Source organism: Culex pipiens, chromosome 1 (assembly GCF_016801865.2).
Source record: "Culex pipiens pallens isolate TS chromosome 1, TS_CPP_V2, whole genome shotgun sequence".
Taxonomy (NCBI): Eukaryota; Metazoa; Arthropoda; class Insecta; order Diptera; family Culicidae; genus Culex; species Culex pipiens.
Window position 1 is genome coordinate 85686076 of NC_068937.1, and position 23973 is coordinate 85710048.

Consider the following 23973-nt stretch of genomic DNA (forward strand, 5'->3'; position numbering starts at 1 on the left):
GTATCTAGTTGAATGTTTTACGCAGAGTATAAAATACAGAATGAAAAAAAAAGGAATTTATTTGCACGAACCGTCCAGCCCAACCTTCCACCAAGTGCCCGACTCTACGAAAACTTGATCAATGTCACGAAGCTGCTTGAACGTGTGTTTGCTCAATGCGTGTTTGTTGGTTATTTCTTTGAAAATGCTCGCCTCATAATACCGGTCCAAATGAACAATCCGTAAATGTGCCCGCGCCTCAGATTCCGTCAGGCAGATACAGTTCCACGGACTCCAGTCACTTCGGATGTCCCAACGTACAAGTCGCAGCTCGGCGCGGTTCGTTTCGTTCGATATCGCAGAATGGCCATGCCAAATACGTTCCACGATGTGCTTTATGTCGTTGTCCTGGATTATAAACGCATAAGACGCCAATGCTCCTCGTTTTTTCTCGTCACGACGAATTGACCGCAGAATCGACCTGTAAATTGCAATGTCCACAGCAGGCCCTTGCAGATCCGTGCAGCGTTCACAAATTGATGCGGAAGTTTGGCGAGTGTCGAGTGGGAACTTGGCTAAGACTTTAACACGGCTACACTTCTTGCACAGTCGCGTGTTGGGAGCTGTGAATTAGGAACCCAGTCAGAACGCGACATAAACATCAAAATCAAACTATACCTTTAGCAGGTGACTCGTTCTTGTCGCTGGTAATAATGTCCATTACAAGGGTCAGCTGTCGTTTTCTGAGCAAGTCCAATCCATTCTGATTTACGTTGCAGATCAGCAGTTGGCGCTCTCTTTGAAGAAGCGATTCCAGCTAAAATGCAGTGAAAAAGCACTTTGACTAATATGACAAAGATCAAAGTATCATCAAGCGTTAATAATTTTATTTTTCAGTCCCACATTAAAAAACATCTCCGGAACGGCTGAACCAATTTTAGCTCGCTACTTTTCAAAGGAAGATGATAAGTTGGGCTTAAAAAAATAATAATAATACCAATAAATTTTAAAAACATAGCATAACAAAACATAGAATACACCTACACTGCCCATGTTCACATAAATGTCCCATATGCAAAAACAGCAAGCTGAGAAAAACGCATTTGAAGTTTGTCCCACACAAGTTTTCAAGAAAAAACTGGATTTCCTCCTGATTTCTAGAACAAAGTACTGGATGTTATAGGCTCTTTTGATAGAGCACACGATTTTGAACCAAACTGCACCAATAACTCAAAAGTGATGAAAATGCATATGGGACATTTATGCGATCATGGGCAGTACACTGCCGCTCGAAGCTAGTCCGTCCCATGTAATTTCGTCAATTTTGAGGTAATGATGCAGTTTGTTCAAAATCATGAGTGTGTGTGTGGTCCAATCCAATACCCGCTAACCGGTAGCGAAATTATGGGAAAGTATAGTTTGTATCAGACTTTTGTATATGCCGAATGCTGATACAGCTTATCTCAGTTCCGAGTATTAGGTGGTGATAGCCCTCGCGCTGCTTCCAACGACCCATTTCAGAATGACAGAGCTCTTTGCGGTCCAATTCCGAGGTCGCTGGGCATTGTTCGGCCCCGCCTAAACATAGAAGCAAGCATCTGAAGGAAACTTGATCTATATTTAGACTTCCAATCCCCTCAGGCAAATCAGGGATCAGCGCGTATTTAATAATATAAGAAGAAGAGATAACATGTTTCAACACTACGGATCAATTCACTGCTAGAGTGTAAACCTTCTGATGGCCGACTACTTAGCGTCCCAGACCACCAATCCAAAGGCGTGAGTTCGAATCCCACCTGATTCATTTTAGTTTTTATTCAAATTCCTGATTCCAAATTTCAAAGGTACCGACCGGGATTTTGTTGATCCCTGAACCTTCTGCTTGGGAGACAGAAGCCGTAACCATTAAGCCACGGAGCCGGTTGACCTGCGATGTACCACCAAGTTGTACCAAAAATCAAGAGGCAGTGCGAACTCTGTCTTACTCTGTGGAGCGGCGGTACATATCAAATGAAAACTTGGTTTGCTGATTTGATGGTCTCGGGATCAGGGATCTTTCAACAGGATTCTGAGTTATGTTTTTTGGTTGTAATGGAGTTTTCAACGCGCCGAAGAAATCCACAAAAACATTGATAATTTGAAAATTAGAGTGAAAGCGGAGCTGTTCCGGAATACTTTTACCTGACAACATCCATATCACAGTTTATGGTTTTCAAAATCAAGCTTATTAATGAAGCCTAAAACATGATGAACTAATCTAGCCTATTACGGAACAATTTCGATAAAACCGAACTCATCGATCAAGCTCATTGAAGTTCCCTAAAACTATGTTTAGACTAAGGCTACCAACTCTTGCTGACTAAAAATCCGTATGATCCGTATGATCCCAATAAACGAAATTACACATTTCAATTTGCTATCACAGTGCTTATGACTTGCACGTTTAAAAACATTCACAGAATTAACTGTGATTTATCAAATCTTTATGTGCTTCTATTTTTTTTTTTCGTTGAACGTTTAAAAGTTTACGTAATATCAAGTTTGTTCACGAATAATATCGATCTGAGTGTTTTACGAAAACGCCACTCGAAATGTACTAGCTCTAATCAAGCTCAAATTTGGTGGAGCTATTAATTCTATCAAAACATAAATACAAAAATCCCGATTTTAAACCAAATTGGACCATCCCTTCTTGTTTGGCACCGGCCCAAAGTTTTGCGATTTTTCTATTATTTTCAAAAAACCTGTCTTGGGATCGAAAAATGATAGAGCAAAACTCAACAGATATTTTAAAAGTAAATTGAACGCTGAATCGAATGGCTTCATCTGATTTTCGATTGCAGTCAAACTTAGATGCATGTAATTTTCTCAATATACATGCGATTTAATTTTGAATTAAACTTCACCATCGTGTTCCCTAGACGATTTTACATAAGATTCAGTTTTTCGAGTATTGGGCGAATTGAAATCTCTTGAGATAACGATTTTTTAAGTTTCCAGTTCAGTACCACGCGATGCATTTTGGGACGATGTGCTTGTTCGTTTTTTTTTCTGCAAAAAAGATATGCGTCGCATCTCGCGACGCCCGAGACGCCATTTTTTCCGGGTTCCACCAGAGAACCTGGAACCGGTCCCAAAGTGGTTAGATTGGTCCAAATATTATTTTGATCATCATAAATCAGGTTAAGGCTCTGGAAAGCATCATTCCAGATCGGCCATTTGGCGGCCATGTTTGCTTTAGAGAAAAAAAAAAAAAACATTCAAATCTTGATTCAGATATCAATCAAAAAATGGTATTCTTTGTGTTGTTTGTAGGAGCATTTTACATATCGTGATATTTTTTTCATTTCAATTTACTATTTCTGGACCCAGCGAGTTGTAAACCATTTTTGGGAATTTTTTGTTGTATGAAAACATTGTTCTTGACATCCTAATCTATCATTCTAGGGGTGAGCACCGAAGATTTTTGACAACTTTTCATTTTTTTTTGGGACGACCTGGTGGATAAGCATTTTGAACTGTTTTGCAGATTCTCAAGCTCCAGGTAACTTTTTCACAAAACTCTAAGTGTAAAACAATAGCTGGCTTTCCCAGCTACAGACTATCATCCAGACATACACACACATGTTAAGTTTAAGATGTTCATTTTTCTATAGCCTTTCCTAATTTAAGTGCATTTTTTTATCTTTAACTAATCAGAGGGTGATAAAAAATCATCCGAATCATGCCAATTACGAGAGAAAAGGTCAGCTCTTATTGTGCATAAATTTCCCCAACCATGCATTCATCCGTGCTTGATCCGTGCAAAATGTGTGCCAATTGGCACGTGTGAATGGGTGTGTAATATTGTCTAATTTTCGAATAACACAGTTTCAGACGCGGCTCTGATGGGCTGCTGCTCCCCACAATGCAACCAACCACTCGCGGGTCTAATCAAACCGCTTCGCCAGTCAAATCGGTTGTCTTTGGACTATTTTCCCCGTAATTACACAACTTTTACAGCCTGGCTCGGGGATGACCCCGACACTTTGCCTCCACCATTAGCAGCCGTATAGTAGTTTAGTTCGACCGTCGTCGGTGGTGGCCGGTGCCGATGATGCCGGGCGGTCGCGCCAAACGAAAGCAAAATGATCCATCAATCTATTCCAAATTATGGTGTGAATGTGGCTGAGGTGCACCTTAATAAATCTGCACTAGGGTGACTAGAGGACGTAATCATCACGCTCGCCAAGTCAAACCCATCCAAAAGTTATGAATGAACGAGTAGAAAATAATGAAACAGTTTTAATTCAAAAAAATTATCTAATTTATAAATTATTAGAACGATATTTCAAAGACATCTCTTGAGAGACAAAAACTGAAGTTCTGGCAAATGAAACACTCAATAACCTAATTTTCTCGTCACCCTAGTGTACACCTGCGTGGGGCAGAGAAATTAAGCCAAAGATCAGCTGGTTTAGCTGCTAAGTGGTTGCAAACCGGAAGGAAAAGCCCAATCGATGATTTATAACACACACATTGAGTTGATTTCGTTTTTGGATGTTATTGGATAAACTCTGGGTCAACATTAAGACTCACCTCATCTACCGCCGAATGGTCCTCCTTTGCGATGACGTCCGACAGGTGGTTCAGAACTTTGATTCGGTCCGTACTGCTCAACGTGTCGTCCACCAACTTTCGGTAATAGTTGGCGAGAAAACGTACCCGCTGATTCCTCAGCGTATCCATTTGAATGGTCAAATCTGCACAAGAACAATGAAAAGTGAATAATTTCGCTGCAATTTTTCTTCCCGCACCGCGTGGTGTGGATGCCCCGTGCTGGTGGAAATAATATTTGAGATTTGGTTTTCAAATTTGGTTATTATTTGGTGTTATTATGTTTGGTTAAAACTTTGCCGATGATCAAACAAGCAATTTGAAAAAGAAATTCGACATTCATTAAACTTTCATAATGTTTGAAAAAAGGCGTTATGGAAAAAACGTGTTATTCATCTGAAATTTCCACAAGCTCGAGAGCATCACAGCGGTGGGCCGCGCACATTCCGCTTACTGTTATAGCCGACCCATTTCACAGGGTCGCCTAATTTTTTCAAAATTTGCTCATTGCGAACTTTCTTCGCTTCCTGTTGCAGTAATTGTCGCTGTCGCTCGATGCCGTTTAATAGTTGTACTTCTTTGTCCAGAAGTTGATCTGTTGAGGCAATGAACTGTTAGCATGCACATTTTCACTGTAGGTAAGATTGAGGGCTTCTTACGCATTTCGGCGATTTTTGGAGCGCCGGAGTACTTTTCGCAAATCCGTTTTAGTTCGTTTTCCTTCCACAGCTGAACCTGGGCGTAAAGAGCGTCAAAGTCTTCCTTAGTTTTGGGGAAGGTTTTTACGATGCATTCCTTCCGGTACTCTTCTTGGCGAGCTTTCGAGCGCTTACCTTCGCGGCGCTTCTGTTCTTTTTGGAGACGTCTAAAATAATGAAAACATGTAGATTCGCCTGAAAGGCCGCTTCCCAAGAAGACAATTTCCCAGAAATGTTTATTTTATACCAAAAGATGGGTGAATTTCTATGACCCTCACAATTCTCGTTGAAGTATTGATTTCTTCATATCTTTAATTCTTATGAAAAGAAGAGTGCTTTTATTTTTAATATCTTCAAATCTTATAACAATAACAATTTACTCTTCATTTGGTAAAACAACAACATGAACCATTTCTAGAATGGTTTAATTGTGGGGTATGGGACCATCCATAAATCATGTGCACAGCAAAAAATCCGATGGTAAAATCGCATGCAAAAGCATGCACATCACCTTCGTCAAAATAAACACTTAATATTACACACTGCATGTACATTTTTTGCAAACACAAAAAAAGTTGCAACCGACGGGATTCAAACCCAGCACTAACAGTAAGGACTGGCGCCTTAGCCCACTCGGCCATCAGACCGATGAAAAACTGTAAGGATAAACGCATATATGAGCTTGACATTTCGGTCAAGCAGGTTTCCCATACTGATGGGCTGCAATTTTCAGGGTGTAAAATCACATAAAATTGCATAAAATAATGCAATATTTATCTTACACCCAGGCCTTTTACACGCAGCTGGATTACTACTTTTTTAGCTGTGTGGACACCTTTTTGAGAACTCTAGGCCTCCCCATGTGGACAAATGGGTCCTGAAATTAAGCTTATAATTGTTTACAACGATAAAGCTTATTTTTTGAGTACGATGACCCTTAAACAAATGCCGGGTCCGGTGGAGCAGTGGTTAGCGTGGTAGCCTCTCACCCTAGTATGGCCTGGGTTCAATCCCAGACGGACCCGGTGGCATTTTTCGAGACGAGATTTGCCTGACCACGCCTTCTATCGGATGGGGAAGTAAAACGTCGGTCCATTAGCGTAAAAGAGGTTTTGAGTGACTCACCACACATAACCTTCGGACGCCTAGAAATGAGCAGAAACTTGCAACAGAGACCACAAAAGACCCGGGGGTCGTTAAAGTTTTTACCCTTAAACAGTCAATCTAAGCATGGAATGTTTTCAGTAAAAACACGTCTGTGCGTGTTCTCAACTTAACTCTACAATATGGTAGCAACTATGTACCATGGTTGGGTTTCAGTGGCCAATTTGACGTTATAAGAAATTTTTGATGTTTGAACAAAGTTATGTGGATCTGTTGATGCCAAAAGGTGATGTATTGAAAGCTGTCAATACAAATATGGCGCTCTACACGATTTAGCCAAAAATGCTCGGATCGGGCTCAACATTTTTCTGGGGGTTCCCTGGCCGAAATAATTAGACCCGTATTTTTTTGTTTGGCCATTAGGGTGACCTACGCCGTGTTAGGGTGGTCTGAAAAATGGCCATTTTCGTCGATTTTCGCAAAAACCACTTTTTTCGAAAAATCATAACTTCTCGCCATTTCAACCGATTTCAATTGTCTTATACGCAAATGAAAGGTGATAAGTTGGCCTTTCAAAGAAAAATATCAAAAAGTTTCAAAAATCTAGCCTAACATATGAAAAGGTCGAATGAAACTTTAAAATGCCGTTTTGACGGTGTCTGGACCAAAGAGCCTATGTCTGGAAATATTTTTATCGGATTCCCCGAACATTTTTACATAACATACTAAAAATTGGGAGGAGTTCATTAACAGGATTCCGAGATATGATTTTGACGAATTTTTGTTCAGCCTCCTTTTGCGTGGCAGGCCTAATTTGCGATTTGTGCCCTTTTTCGCCCACTTTACAGAGATCAAAAAGGTCTTAAATAGAAACGAGAAATGGGTTGACACCCTGTAGATGTGCCACCCTGTCTTCCAACCATGTCAAAATTTCTTCGAATAAGTAGCTTAACAACTTTTCCTAAGACACCAACGCTTTAAAAGGTCACTAGTTAGAAGTTAGGGATTGGTAGGTGTGTCACCCTGCATGTCAATAGTTTTAAATAAAAGCCACATTCATATACAACAACTTTTCCTAAGACACCATTTTGCTATGTAACTTCATTATTATGTTAAAAAATAAAATTTCGAAATATCTACCGAAGTACTGGCAGTGTTGGCAAGAAATATAATTTTCAGCACTTATTTTGAAATGCCTCTTTTAAAAACTCTGTATCTTTTTCCAGAAGCAAGATAGGACCATACTTTCTTCGGGAATGTTTTAGAGGACATTCAGGGCTATACTTCTACGGTGTTAGTTTTTAAATTGAGTGAAAAATGAAAATGATAAAAATTAAAATGTAAAAAAGAGGGTTTTCCCATACAAATTTCTATACAAATTTGAATCGCTTTGCGGAAAGCCGAGTCAAACCCAATCGCTCCCAAATTTTGGGGGGTTGTTTGGGGGCCCAAATGGGACCGGAAAATGCCTGTTCTGAAAAATCGATCATGTCGAGCCACCCTACTATACATGTCTGGGTACCAAAATTCGTAATTGAAAGACGCAATTTTGATCACAGGAGGCTGAATTGGCAAAAAAGATAAAAAACGTCAACAACGAAAAAAGGCAGAACGAAGTTTGTCGGGTAACCCGGGCAGACGGTAATAACAAAATTAATAATATTTCAATAACAAATCCTGTTAAAATAACAAAAAGTGTTATTATTTTATCCTGAAGTTCAACTTCAAGAAGAAAAAATAATAACAGTTTCTGATAAAATAACAAAATATGGTATTGAAGTGATATTATATTGAAAATGTTTAATAACACGCTAATAAGAGGAAATGTTATACATTTCAAAAACTATCCTAATAACAAAATTTGTTATTCGTTCGGTATACTGACTTAGAAATAAAATTACCATAAATCGCACAAATGGAAAAGTTTCTAAGTGTCCATAACACAATCTGTTATTATTTTTTCTTTTGTTAAATATGTTTAGATCTTTGGGATAATTTTGTCAAATTTCGTCGGGGTCATTATTTTGGCCATGAAATGGGGTCCTTAAGCTAAAATTATTCTAAAAAGTTGAAATTTTGAAAAAAAAAATTTTTATTTTTTGATATACCTTCTAAAGGACTTTGTTTAAAATGGTTAGAACTATGGGATAATTTTGACCAATTTCGTCAGGGTCATTATTTTGGCCAAGAAATGGGGTCCTAAAGCTAACATTATTCTAAAAAGTTGAAATTTTGAAAGTTGAATTTTTAATTATTTGATATACCCCCTAAGGGACTTTGCTAAAATTGGCTAGAACTATGGGATAATTTTGAACAATTTCGTCGGGATCATTATTTTGGCCATGAAATGGGGTCCTTAAGCTAAAATTATTCTAAAATGTTGAAATTTTGAAAGTTGATTTTTTTAATTATTTGATATACCCCCAAAAGGACTTTGTTTAAAATGGTTAGAACTATGGGATAATTTTGACCAATTTCGTCAGGGTCATTATTTTGGCCATGAAATGGGGTCCTAAAGCTAACATTATTCTAAAAAGTTGAAATTTTGAAAGTTGAATTTTTAATTATTTGATATATCCCCTAAGGGACTTTGTTAAAATTGGCTAGAACTATGGGATAATTTTGACCAATTTCGTCGGGATCATTATTTTGGTCATGAAATGGGGTCCTTAAGCTAAAATTATTGTGAAAAGTTGAAATTTTGAAATTTGATTTTTTTAATTATTTGATATACCTTCTAAAGGACTTTGTTTAAAATGGTTAGAACTATGGGATAATTTTGACCAATTTCGTCAGGGTCATTATTTTGGCCATGAAATGGGGTCCTTAAGCTAAAATTATTCTAATAAGTTGAAATTTTGAAATTGGATTTTTTTAATTATTTGATATACCCCCTAAGGGACTTTGTTAAAATTGGCTAGAACTATGGGATAATTTTGAACAATTTCGTCTGGATCATTATTTTGGTCATGAAATGGGGTCCTTAAGCTAAAATTATTCTGAAAAGTTGAAATTTTGAAATTTGATTTTTTTAATTATTTGATATACCTTCTAAAGGACTTTGTTTAAAATGGTTAGAACTATGGGATAATTTTGACCAATTTCGTCAGGGTCATTATTTTGGCCATGAAATGGGGTCCTTAAGCTAAAATTATTCTAAAAAGTTGAAATTTTGAAAGTTGAATTTTTAATTATTTGATATACCCCCTAAGGGACTTTGTTAAAATTGGCTAGAACTATGGGATAATTTTGACCAATTTCGTCGGGATCATTATTTTGGTCATGAAATGGGGTCCTTAAGCTAAAATTATTCTGAAAAGTTGAAATTTTGAAATTTGATTTTTGTAATTATTTGATATACCTTCTAAAGGACTTTGTTTAAAATGGTTAGAACTATGGGATAATTTTGACCAATTTCGTCAGGGTCATTATTTTGGCCATGAAATGGGGTCCTTAAGCTAAAATTATTCTAAAAAGTTGAAATTTTGAAAGTTGAATTTTTAATTATTTGATATACCCCCTAAGGGACTTTGCTAAAATTGGCTAGAACTATGGGATAATTTTGATCAATTTCAAAGTTGATTTTTTTAATTATTTGATATACCCCCTAAAGGACTTTGTTTAAAATGGTTAGAACTATGGGATAATTTTGACCAATTTCATCGGGGTCATTTATTTCACCATGAAATGGGGTTTCAAGCTAAAATTAATCCGATAAGTTAACTTTTGAGAGTTCTTTTTTTTAAATTTTGTTATATTCCCTAACGGAATTGATTTATTTATTGAGAATTTATGAAGTGTGAATGACAAAAACTGTTATTATTTTCACAGAGCCAGGAAGTCGGAGCTGACGTTGAAGTTCGAGCTGGAGTGAGACCTCGGAGACTGCATCGGATTCATCTAATTTTAAGCAACTTTTACTTGGAGTCGGAATCTGTGAAGTCGGGTATTTTTGGAGAGCTGAAGTCGTCGTTGACGTCATATCCTGCATCCAGAGTCGGAGTTGTCTTCAAAGTATGGATTCAAAGTCGCTTGGAGGTACCCGACTCTGCAGCCCTGACTAGTACAGAGGAGTTATGGCAACTGCAGGTTTATTTGCAAATTACAAATAAACCAAAACAATAACTTTTTTTTGTTATGGAGACATACCAGTTCAATAACATTTTTTGTTATTATGCTGCTCCCCCTTTCCGCACAAAATAACAAATCTTGTTATTCCTTCATGATTCCTTCTGTGTTATTGGTTTGTTATTGCAATAACAACATAATAACAGTTTAAGTTATTCTTCAAACAAATCTTTGTTATTGATTTTTGTTATTTTAACAACTAATCCGATCATCCCAATAACATATTTCGATCTTCTCACAATATCAAAAACTGACCTTCCCAAGTTATTTCCGTCTGCTCGGGAAGGTTTGTATTTAAAAAAAATAATACAACAATTAGCTAGTCATTTGAGGAACAAAAGTTTTTGATTGAAATTGGTCTACTTGCCACAACAATAAATAAAACGCTACCAATCAACTGAAAGGAAATATTAAAAATTCCATGGGAAAAGTCCCCCCGATACGCGGGTAGATACGCAAATTGCAACGATGTGACCGATTTGCCTAGGCACACTCTCTCTTCCGAAAATTGGTGTCTCTCTGCAAAAATGAGAAAAATTGGCCAAGGCGCTTCGGTGGCGATGGCAGAAAAACTGCCATGAAACGATCGCTGAACGATTGCGCCGCAAAAAAAATGTAGGGTTTGAGGGTGGAATTCCGGTAGTTTTTCTTGTAAAGTTAAAGTGATTTGAATATATGTACCAAAATGAAAACGGTTCCCCTAAAATGTTTAATTCAAAACGTAATCGTTAATTAGTAAAATATTTTTGAATTTTGATATTAAAGTTCAATATTCAATCGACAATGTTGAAGCGAGTTCATCTGCTACTGGATTTTATTTATAGTTCAATGACTTAAATTATTTTTAAAATTACAGCCATCTACCTTAAAAAACAGGGAAGTACACTCACCGCCATTCTGCAGCACACTGCTTGATTGCTTTCTCCCACATGTAGCGCCTAAAATTGCGCTGAATTAGTGTTACCTTCCCGATTAGATCGATGCGCTTCGTCATTTCATCGTAGCTCTCGTAGCTTCCGGTGCTCACGGTCCGATCAGTGTACTTTGAGGCATAGGAAAGCTCGGTCGCTTCACCGTAGTTGGTTGTGGCTCGATCGCGGGGTGTAGCAATTTCGATGGCCTTTTCCTCCACGGTTTGCGTATCACGGCTTTGGATTCCTAAAGATTTCGTTAAGCAACCCGAGGATTGGGGTTGAAATTAAAAAGGATTAAAAATGTATCAGCGGGATATCCGGATTCGGACGGTTTTGAATGATTAGATTGTAAGATGCGTTGTGGAATGATGTTGAGAGACTTCTACTTTGCCAAGGAATATTAATTGCAAACTGGGTAGGAACGCAATGTTTTTAGGTATCAGGCAATCAAAGATTTTTTAGCTTCATTCTATAGCGCAAAGGATAGCGATCAATGGTTGAGAAAATTGTTCAAAATACCTGCAAATTTAATTCTTTCAAGAGGAGGGCCAGTCTGGGTGAAGGCATCGTGAAACTCGATTTCTAGAATAAAAAAAATGTGCATAATAATTTTCTGCTAAGCTAGTGAGTTTACAGATGTAATGATCAAGAGAAATGGGAAGATGGCAAAAAAAAAAAAAACACGAAAGAGAAGGAAAACCAAAATGGAAGCAGGAAGATGAATTGATTTTACTTGTGATCTTATCTACATAACCGCCGACGAAAGGTTTAATGATGGCTTGATTTTCGATTTCAACCACAAGGTCACGGCTGGCACTTCCCTCCCCGGACCCGTCAGCTGGCACTCGGACAGTAATTATATCCGGCAGGCTGAAATTGCTGGAAGACAGAGGACAACCGTAATTAGTAATCCCGGCCACTTGTTATTAACTTTGATTGGTTAGGATGCACGAGATCGTTGCCAGGTGTCCTCTTCGACACCTAGTTTGCCGGGGAACTTACTTGTAGTACTGCTGTGGTTCCAATCGGACGTTGGCCAAACAAGCATTTTCGGTTAGTTCCAGGTCCATGTCGATGACCCCGTAATCGTTGTCACATAAGTCAAACAACCGCTGGCTGTCCTTCAGCGGGTTTGTGCTGTTGACTTGCTTTAGGACGAGATATTTTTGCTGAATTTGAAACTTCGTCGAAATGTCTTTTTTAACCTCGTCGATCGTGTAAATGTTCGGATATGCGTGGGTTACTATGTGAAATTTCAAGATACGAAACTTGACGGTAACGTCTTTCAGTATTAGAATTTCATCCTCGTCGTGACTTTTCTGTTGCAATTCGCCATAGTCAACCTCCTGGTCTTCTATGTCATCCGCAGAAGTGGTTACTTCCGGAACCTTAGTGTCTGACTCCTTAGACATCGCTCTAATCGTAGCTCTAAACTGCTGCTTCCGAAAAATAGTGTTTCTCTGATGCCACCAAACTAGTTATATCGATTCTCTGAGTTATGTTGGTTGTTACGGTAGCATAGCTTGGCAACAGCTATGCTGCAGGAATTGGCATAAACTCGACTTGACTTGAAATGAGGGATAAGCAAAACATGGGACCAAAGAGCCTATGTCTGAACATATTTTTTTCCGGATTCCTCGGAAAATTTTACATCTTAACATATAAAAAAATTGGTGAAGTTATGTTTTCAATATTTCGAGATACGATTTTTTGAAATTAAAAACCGTGTTTTCCTAACACGGCGTAGGTCACCCTATCTCGAGCATGGGTAAATAACAAGGGAAATGCGTAATAATACTATTCTCTGGTATTAATACCAAATTTTGGTTTTCCTGGACCCTTTAAAATTTGTCTTAAGGATTATGGAAGAGCAAAATGTGGTATCATACCAATTTAAGGTATTGTTTTGATATTGCAAAATTGCAGAATTTCGAACACCACATTTATTTATTCTTTTGGTATTACAGTATTTATTCAAATTCCTCTGAAACTATGGGAAAATTTTGACCAATAAAATAATTAATTTTGCGCTAAAATGATACCTCAAAGCGAATGCCTTCATTGAAAACCGGAAATTTCAAACTTGATTTTAAACATTTTTGATATACCCTCTAAAGAAATTACTTGAAGTTGTGGAGAATTTTCTAAGTCAGGATGGCACATTTTGGTATTCAAGGTTTTCATCAAATTCCTCTGAAACTATGGGAAATTTATATAAATTTTGTCGAGATAATTAATTTTGCGCTAAAATGACTGAAACCCAAAAATGTTAAACTGATATTAATTTTTTTTTATATATATACCCACTAATATTTTTTTTAAATCGTTGAAATTTCTCTAAGTCGGGATTACCAAATACTTTGAAAAACGAGTCAATCGACAGATTATTGAATTTTGGTGAATTTCAATCCAGTTTCATTTTAATAACACTTATTTTTCAATCTTGTTATTTTTCAGAAGCTTCAAAAACTTCAAGCACAGGTTGTTGATCAATGACAAATGCATTCGATGTGGTGAAGAATATCAATAAGAACAACATGGAACCATCAGGTGAGCAGATTTGGCTGTTGCATATGGATCATTTCCGTTTTTTCACTAACTGCAACTGATACACTAAAAATGTTAAGAAAATACCAAGTTTTGGTATTACTTGTGCAAATACCAGCGACCAAAATGTCTCTTGGTTGCCCAGTAAGGGTTTGTTCAAATATTACGTCCAGTGATTCTCGGAATTTCGGACCCCCCCTCCCCCCTGTCACGCACTTTGCCTATACCTTTAACATGGGCGGTCACAAACCCCAGACCCCCCCCCCCTCCACCTATTCATGGACGTAATTTTTGAACAAACCCTAATAGATGGTAAAATACCATGAAATCATACCAAAATCATATATGTGGAAGACCACAGGAATACCAAAATCAAATTTTCCAGGGCGCGAGAATACCTAAAAATAAAACCATGGCAATACCAAGTTTTTGCATTCAAGCAATGTTCAAAAATCCAGAAGACCTCAACTTGGTATTGAAATGGTTTTATTTTGAGGTATTATTTTACCCTTGGAATAACATAGTTTGGTATTGTTGTGCCCTTCCACATACAAGACTTTGGTATGATTTTATGGTATTTTACCATCTATTACTGGGCAACCAAAGGCACATTTTGGTCCCTGTTATTTGCCCAAGTAATACCAAAATTTGGTATTCCCGTGTTATTTACCCCTGCTCGGGATTGGCAGAACAAAAAAAAATACGGGGTTTATTATTTCGGGGTTTATTATTCGAAAACCATTTAAATTACCATTAGGTTTTGTTATTTATGTTAAATGCCATAAAAAAGAATTTGCAACAAATTGAACAACGTAACAAATGTTACATGCGAGTACAACAGTAGGACACTATTTATTTTTGAGATTACTTCAAAATAAAAGAAATGAAAAATCGAGTCCGGTTAATAACTTTGCAGAAGAGAGAAAAAAAAACAGTTTATGAGGCGTTGTCATGTCATAATTCAACAAAATAAAACAACGTTTAATTAGCGATAATTGCATCGTTTTAAAGTATGCACCTTGGAACCTGGAGTACCCACAATGCTGGCTGACTGCTGCTGCTGCTGACCACCAGTTGCTAGCGTTGTGGTACCATTCCGAGAAAATCCCACGCACCATGACGATGCGGCAAACTGGAGCACAAATCGTTAATTCTGGCCGATATCCGGCTCTTGCACACCATCAGCGGGGAAAGAGTCGGTCTTGTCCAGTGCCGGTAGGTAACAGCTTCCCGTTAGTTGAGCAATTTGTTACTAGCAAGTTGAACACATTTGTACAAGAACCTTTTCTTAAACGCCGTTAAATAATTAAAAATTAAAACCATTTATCACGCGCTGCAAATTCTTACGACTTATACGGCCGCTCGCCATACTTCGGTCAATGCTTTTAGTTTAATATTTTTGCTTTTTCACATTTTTAATCATGGCTCTCATGCCACCATGTGGTGAACAGATTTTAGTTTTTTTTGCTATCCTCATCAAATCAAGGCAAAATATTTTGTAGGAAATTGAACTGGTTAACTAAAGTTTGTTCAAGGTGCTGTAAGTATTTGATACGTTTTTTGCAGTTTTTATCATCACAGTGTTTATTAGTACTCAGTATTTATTTTAAACACAAAGTTCTTAATTACCTTTGATTTATTAATTTATTTGTCAAACATGCTTAGACTACATGGATTTTGAATTGATGCAAACAAAGTATTATGAATTTAACATACGATTTAAGCTGAATAGTTCCCCAACCTGTTTACTTTTCAATCAAGATTGAAATTAAGATTAACTAAGAAAAGCTTCTTTTACTCATAGGTGGCATGACTGGTGTATTTTTTATGCTGCAGCTTCTCATACTTGTGGTTTCCTCTAATGCCGGCTGGAGCAAAAAACTTTCGCTGCATTTTATTGACCTGCCAACAGGTGCATGATATAAATAGATAAATCCAGGGCTAGAATGTGGCGTGCAGGGTATAACATACATGACGAGCGACGGAGTTATTTATAACAAGCATTAATTATGGGAGAAAAGGTGGGTGCGAATATTAGTGCCAGACATGTAATTTGTATGCTTTGTGTAATGCTCTGACCACAATAAAATGCCTTACACGCGACCATACGTGGTCAATCAACAGTTTGCGAAAAAAAAACTTGTTGGGAGTGGTGATAAAGCCATTAACTTCTTGTGTACAACAGTGGTGATAATTGAGACATTCTGAACTGATGAAAGTTGTTGGGACCTCAAAAATAAAAGTCAATTTGCGCTAAGGGTAAAAATTTCGCCTAAATTTCCCCAAATTGACAGCGTTGCCTGAAGAAAATTCAAAGTTTTTTCAAAAGTTCGATCGCTCCAAACTCGTCAAAATAAACTCATCTCCTGTTGGAGGCGTAGTTCTGACAGCGAAACTAATTTTAAAGTTCACGCGAAACGCCGCGTGAAATGAAAGGGTGCGAGACGAAAATTCGTCGAAATATTATCGCTCTGGAGACAAGTTGAATCCAAATATGTGCGGCGAAGCGGAAACAAAGTCCATTTGTGAATGATATACATTCAGCTTATTTCACCTTATTCGTTCTCCGCAAAGTGGCGAGTTTCGCACGAACCGTTCTGAGTATTCGGTTGTAATCTATAAAATTGATATTATATATTTAGTGATTCGAGTTGTTTTATGTGACTTTGTTATAACATATTTTCTATCAATATTTTTAGATGAAAAATGTGGGCTAAAATCGAACTTAGAGTTCCTCTTTCTGATTTGCATGGTGATTGGATAGAATTTCTTAAACTTATTATAAAATTACATGTTTTAAATCAAAATGAAAACTATTTTAAAGGGTAAAACTCAACGAGACAAATGAAATTGGAAAAAAAACATGATATTTTTTTTTCAGACAAAGTTAATGACAAACAAGAGAAGTCAAAGTTTACATAAAGTTGTTCAATTGCGCATGAATTATTTAAAAAAAAAATCGTTATTGAGTGATCAATAAATTGTACTTCCGCCGTATGAACCTTTCCCCGGTGACGATAGTTATCACACAGATTGCCACACAATGATCGACTTTTTAAAATGATCTAACGGGCTTGTGGTGAAAACTGTAACTTCTGTCTATCTCTGTCGTTTCGGAGCAAAACACAGTCAAGCTTCCATCATCCTCGGCTTACTTGCCAGGGACCGTGCGCGTGCTCCCACATTTCTCAGCATGCCGCCCGCTCGACTTTTCTAGAGCACTCGACCATCAAATGTTTCCAAGTTCAGACCCCAACCAACAGCTGAGGCGAGTGCCATACGAATGTTAAACACAATTCCCACAGCGCGCAACCCACTGATGGTAACAACCCAGCCAGTCGGGCAGCGGGTTGACTTCCGAGTTATTCTCTGCGAAATCAGATTTTGTAGAATTTTATACCACCTTTTTACAAATAATTTAAGTGTACAATTTTCTGGGTACCTTGCTATTGAACAAATATCTAAGGGAAAATATTTTGTTTAGCTTTCCTGCAAATATTTTTTGAAAGTACACTGTACTTAGTACAGCCATCCTACAAATTCGGAACAATTTAAAGTTCGCCAAATATTTAAATACAGAAATTCGCGTTACTCGTCATTTTCAATCTTTTAACGACCAAACATAAATTTTATGGTTTGTTTCAAAGTGTTTAGGAAAAATAAATTTGAACTACTCTCAGAGATGTAAATAACTTAAATTTACTTGGAATCATAACTACGCATATTAAAAATTGTTTTTTGTTAAAAGAGTCAACTTACACAGTAGCTTAAAAATATGTAAAATTTTACAAAAACTTGCTTACACTTCATTCGCCTTAACATCAAAACATAAACTTCAAAACACAAATGAAGAAAGGAATCTTCAAAAAACATGTGCTCAAAGAATATAAAAATATGTTGTAAATTCCTAGAGAACTGCACTGCCATTACCAGAACACGACCAAATACGTTTATTACAAATTCCATTTCTAGTCCGCGCGGAACCCTCGCAAATGGCTATAACAGTAGGTGAAATTCGTTTTCTTTTTATTTGAGATCTTTATTTTTTTCTGCCGCGTTTCATAACTTAACATTTAATTGACCAATAAAATTGAAAAAACTTACAGATTCATTTTCATTATCAGTGCACCACCAGTAAGCAGCACTTTTCAATACGTTCAAGTTAATATGGATGAAGGCTGAAAAGGGTGGTGAAGGCAATCAATAGCACCCGTAAGTGGAGCATTTTGACTGTTGGGTACAATATGCGTATTTGCCGCTAATCAAAATTTAAGTGTTCTGTCCCGATTCATGCCCACCGTCTCGGGCGATCATCTGTTGCCAATCGTTTGGCTTAAGGCCATTGCTAACCGGAACAACTAGGTGAAAATTTCACTTTAACTCGAATCTTGGTGTACGCAAATATGCCTTTGCTTTTACCAAACATTGTTATTCCATCGAAAAAATGAAAAAAAAAAAAAAAAAACCATCCGCCTATCGGACGATGTATGGCGTACTCACAAAGTTAGCTCCAACAATCACTTAAAAATAATATTTTTGTTATGGTTGCTGAACATGGCAACAAGTATAGTGTTATGACGGAAGGAAAAAGTAATAAAATATGCTTCACTTTCTTCTCGTTTCTTGTCTATCAAAATTTCACACGTGTTTATCCAAAAAAAAGTGCAACGTACATTGAAGTTATTGCTGTCCCCAATCCAGGCATTCACCTTTCTCTCTTAATTTAAAAACTGTTGCTAGCATAACTTGGCAGTGTCTGCCTCTGAGCTTGTACGACAGTATGGCACTTAGTAGTAACGTTTAACAGAAATGGAAATTTCGATACACAGTAACTGACTGCCGGTGATTGTTTTATTGTGACACAGAGTGTTGAATTGCTATCTTTTCTTTATCCGCTTTGCTCGGCGTCATGGTTGACGTAACGTGAACTTGAATAATTGATCCTTGATGGTAGATAAAAAGCAGTTTCCTTTTCAATGCTTCTCAGCCATTATCAAGTTCGTGTAATTTTGAAATAGACAAAGCCAGTGTAAATTGCCTGTTGTAAAACAATTAGTTTTTTTAGATTGTATATGAGAGTTTGCTTGTCAAAAATGAAATTTATTAAGCTTACATCAGACAAAGCAGATAGCATGTTTCACAGTGGAACCATTGTAACAGCTCTATAAAGATACTATAAATCTTTTTTTTTTAATAAAATATAGCATACTAATTTGGGTGGTAATCAATCTCTCAATGATCTTGCTAAAACTCGTTCCCAAAATCGTGAACAAGCGTTCATGAAATTCGGAACCACGAACAAAGTGTTCAAATTTCATGGTACGTTTTTCAAAATCGTACCATGGAATTTGAACACTTTGTTCGTGGTTCCGAATTTCATGAACGCTTGTTCACGATTTTGGGAACTATTTTTTCTCCGTGTAGGGGCGATATAACGAAGATAGAGGTATAACATAGGAAAAATAGAAGAAAATAATAAATAGATACTTTTTAAGGAACGAAAAGTAATATGATCTTGGATTTGACGTTTTGACGGGGTAAAAGCATAATTCCAGTTTCCTTTTTAAAACAAGCAATGCGCCATGGATTTTCTATGAACATATGACCTTTTGGATAAGTAATCGAGAATTCTGAAATCATTTATACATCAGTTAAAACATGGTTATATGGACTGGGCTTTTTCTAGAAAGGTCTCCTGCCTTTATTTTTTTCCTCAACGATTAGGATGCAAAAAAAAACTGTAATACACTAATTTGCATAGGAAAATCATACAAAAAAGTATTAAAAGAACAGCCTTGATCATACGACTTTTGTTTAAGGTAAAACGGGAAGGCAAGACCATACTGACACAACGACTCGAATTTAATTTAAGTTGAACAGCTTTTTTTCCAGCCGGAGAAAGTCTGGCCTGAATATAAAAAAAAGTTTTTAAGTTGGTGTTGGAAAAATGATTTCAGGGACCGTACAAAAGTTATGGATCAGTATAAAAAAAAAGATTTAAAATCCATCAAGCCTGAAAGGGTTTGATAACGTTCGATTACCCAAAGGTTTCTTAGGAACTTCGGATAATCGAAACATGAACAAAACGTTTTTTTTGTGTTTTGTTTTTCTATTCTCACTTTGAACTTCAAATTCAAGTTCAAGTTTAGAACATTTTCGAGGCAATATCTGAGATCAAAACCTAAACAAGATAAGAAAACAAAATCATTATTCAATTATCCGAAGGAAAATTTGTCTGCAATTTAAATAAGGAATGCAATTTTGAGTGTTTTTGTGCCAAAATGTTTTTTATTTTCATAAACTTGAATGAACATGAACTTTTTTGTTCATTAGTTTATCGGCTATGTTGATTACTAATTGATCTCGGTTTATTTTAGTTTTTGCCTTTTTGGTCAACTAAGTTACGTATTAAAATGTTGTGAAATTGTAAAATGTTTGAATAGTTTATTCACCGTTTTTTCCTACCTCCGAAAGCTTGCTAACGTTTATGGTACGGATAGCAGTTTTGCGAATGTTTAGTTTTATGTACAATTTAATTCATCTGGGTCTCTAGGTGAGACTAACCCCTAGGAGATATAAAAATGTTATGTTCCTTCAGCATAACGACCTTAGCGCAACAGGTTTTTACACCTGAGCCACACAAACCACTCTAATGGTGAACCGGAAGTGTGCAGAAACATCAGTAAACACAATAAAAAGATGGTTATCAGTTCAGACAGTAAACACTTCTATTAATTAGTTTTGCGATAGTGTCGTTGCTTGGCACAACAGGGCACAACAAAAGAAGTGAATGCTTATTGTTGCAGTGCTATAACTTCGCATGGTTCTTTAGATGTTTGGCCAACCAAAAGGGTCACATCGCGTGGAGGTTCGCCGCCTTCTTATTTCGTACAAGAAGTCTCTTTTTGTACACGAATGGAAAGAGAAGACGTGCAAAAGAGATCATCCTAAGGAAGAGGTGCTAATTCCGCCTTCCATCTGTGTGAAATCTAGATACCCTCTCCGGTACAATGGCAAAAATTTTGATTATTCTGCAAATGTGATGGTAACGGTTTCGGCCAAAGATCGTAACACTCCGTGTTGCATGCTTAAGGGTGCGGAATTCTGGGTTATTTTGCATTTAGTTAACGGATATGGAACAATTTTTTGTGCATTGCAAAGTCTCTTGTAGAGAACAAACATATATATATATTTTGTTTAATATTGCAAAAAAAAAACAATTGTTATAGAATTGGGGTAATTCTCTACCAACCCGCACGAAACCGCGAAAAGTTGCCTCGACTCCTCTTCGATTTGCGTGAAACTTTGTCCTAAGAGGAAACTTTTGTCCCTGATCTCGAATCCGAGGTCCGTTTTTTGATATCTCGTGACGGAGGGGCGGTACGACCCCTTCAATTTTTGAACATGCGAAGAAGAGATGTTTTTCAATAAATTGCAGCAGATAGAAATTTTGTGTCAAAGGGACTTTTATGTAAAATTAGACGCCCGATTTGATGGCTTAATCAGAATTCCGAAAAAAACGTAAATCAAAAATCAAATTATTCACTCTACAGTATTGCCTTGGCGTTCTCGTTTGCGAGATTCCTACTCGAAACTAGGTGTCCGAAGGCTTGATTGTTGAGGCAAACCTCTTTTTACACCTTAGCTTCCATCCACCCCGGGATTCCAACTGCCAACCAGCGAATCCACCGAGGCAGGACCCAGGGAGACGACTCCTACACCTGGACTGAGCTATCGACCTAACCCTCTAGGTTAGAGCGGGGCCAACATTTACTTCCCTGTCCGACGGAAGGCGTGATCAGACAAATCTCGTCTCGAAAAATGCCACCAGGACCGATTGGGATCGAACCCAGGCCGACTGGGTGAGAGGCAATCACGCTAACCCCTACACCACGGCCACGGCTTCCGAAAAAACGTATTTTTATTTAAAAAAGTTTTGAAAACTCTGCCATTTTTCGTTACTCAACTGAAATGTTTGAAGCCTATATTTTAAAATTTCGTGTTTTTTCTAACTTTGCAGGGTTATTATTCAGAGTGTAACAATGTTCTACAAAGTTGTAGAGCGGACAATTACACACAAATATATTTATATTAAACATTTTTTAGTGTGTTTTTCGATGAAAAATACGTTTTTTTTCGGAATTCTTCATTCTTCATAAAAGTCCATTTGACACCAAATTTCTATCTCATCACCGTTTCAGCCCCATCAGGGACAAAAGTTACCCCATAGGACAAAGTTTACAAAGTTTGCGCAGAATTACCCATAGACAAAACTGGATCATTTACCCTATTAGGTGGCGTCAAAATTCTTTATAATGTGTTTCAACATCCCTTCCTGTGTGGAAGCGTCGGAAAACATATAGAAAAGGCACTTTGAACTAACGCCCACCGAGGGTTTCCCTTTCCATCGTAAAGCAAATTATAAAATGGATCAATTGAGCATTAGCTAGGTCCATTATTAGTGCAATGTAAATGTTTTCTTACCATTAGTTTTGTGTATTTCTTTTTGATGATCGGTTAAAAACGATGATAATCGGTCGGTTTCGATCAAACATATGCTGAAATCGACTACTTAAAACGAGCAATGTAGAGGAGAACGCAAAGTGTGGAAAGCAACCTGGAATCGCTTTTTTGATCGACTGATTCGTTCGTCAATCTGAAAATTAGGGTAACGAGCATATAATCACTTTTAATAGTTCCTGCAGCGTGCTACTTAAACGTCCGTCCGCCCGCGGGGTTATATGGGCTGCTCTTGGAAGGGTTAAAGTTGCACATCTATATTGTCTGATGAAAGGTTGTCGGTTACTGAATTTCGTGGGATGATCCATATGTAATGCGCTCGTCACTGCAATCAAACAGGCACTCAGTTCGAGCTGGAATAAAAAGTAGATCAAATGAAAAAATGTTTGAAGCCAATGTGCCTTTTGCGGTTAGCTGTAGAGTTCACAGATATTGATATTGATGAACATAAATTTGAACCAATGTATTTTACTGAGAAGAAGCTCATTATAATTTAAATTTTTATGAGGTTATTTTTTTTTACAGATTTGTTAAAAACCTTTAGTGTTCTTTTGCAATACATTTCTTGGATTAGTTTTCAAAAAGCCGTAACAGCCATTGGTGAACAAAGTCCTTTTTGCATCGATATTCAACCTACTTACGAAAAACCAATATCAAAAAAGCTTGAGATTGTTCATCTACACGTCCTTCGAGTACACAGAAAAAAAAGTTGAATTTTGGAATGTTGAAAATTTGATAGGTTGAATATTACCTCTTTTTTTGAGTAATATTACATAAAAAATGTGTAAAAATGTGAACCTGATGAATATTCATCAAAAACTGATGAATATTCATCATTTTCTGGGGTAAAATTAATCATTATTTTTGCCACAAAATCTATCACCATTTCCTGATGAATATTACCATCATTTTTTTTCTGTGTACCCCAAACTTAAAATAAATGAAATTTTGTTTCATTTTTGAGAAAAACGAAAATTAGTGTTAAAGGTCACGGTGGATCTTACGGCTTTTCAAAAAACTCACCCGAGAATTGAATGTATTTTGTCAAAGGCGGCCATTGAAAAGTAGTAAAATTATCAACAATCAAACAATCAATAATAGCACCACATAGTTGCGGGCATTGCAAGTTTGATTTCAAGTTTTTTTCTCCACTTGTTAGGTAATTCTCTGCCAACTCACACAGCAGTTGCCCCGACCCCTCTTCGATTTGCGCGAAACTTTGTCCTAAGGGTTACCCCTTTTGACCCTGATCACGAATTCGAGCTCCATTTTCGATATCTCATTACGGAGGGGCGGTACGACCAAGTCTTTTTTTGAACATTCAACAAAATTTAGTGTCAAAGGTTTGATGGCGTACTCAGAATCCCGAAAAAACAAGGGAGGGTTATTTTTTAGAGTTTAACAATGTTCTACAAAGTTGTAGGGCAGGCAATTACAAAAAATGATGTATTAACATAAGAGGTTTGCTTGTAATCATACACAGAAAA

General features: G+C 37.1%; 1 protein-coding gene across 1 annotated transcript; it reads right to left on the reverse strand.

Annotated features, from left to right (window-relative positions):
- Positions 1-41: 41 nt before the first annotated feature.
- LOC120425493 (IQ and ubiquitin-like domain-containing protein) lies at positions 42-12901 on the reverse strand. Its single transcript, XM_039590043.2, has 9 exons — positions 12422-12901; positions 12153-12298; positions 11939-12001; positions 11396-11663; positions 5235-5440; positions 5030-5170; positions 4558-4721; positions 658-796; positions 42-602 (listed from the first exon to the last, which is right to left on the reverse strand). Exons 1-9 carry the CDS (start codon positions 12829-12831, stop codon positions 58-60), a joined length of 2082 nt encoding a protein of 693 aa, XP_039445977.1. The 5' UTR covers positions 12832-12901; the 3' UTR covers positions 42-57.
- Positions 12902-23973: the final 11072 nt, after the last annotated feature.

What these genes read in the sequence shown, in the direction of transcription:
- LOC120425493 (XM_039590043.2), bottom strand. Translation starts at nt 12,831, where the DNA reads ATGTCTAAGGAGTCAGACACTAAGGTTCCGGAAGTAACCACTTCTGCG. An exon ending in TTATGTAGATAAGATCACAA is followed by an intron (nt 12,002 to 12,152) that starts GTAAAATCAATT and finishes TTTTTATTCTAG; the next exon opens with AAATCGAGTTTCACGATGCC. An exon ending in TCCAAAAATCGCCGAAATGC is followed by an intron (nt 5,171 to 5,234) that starts GTAAGAAGCCCT and finishes TTGCCTCAACAG; the next exon opens with ATCAACTTCTGGACAAAGAA.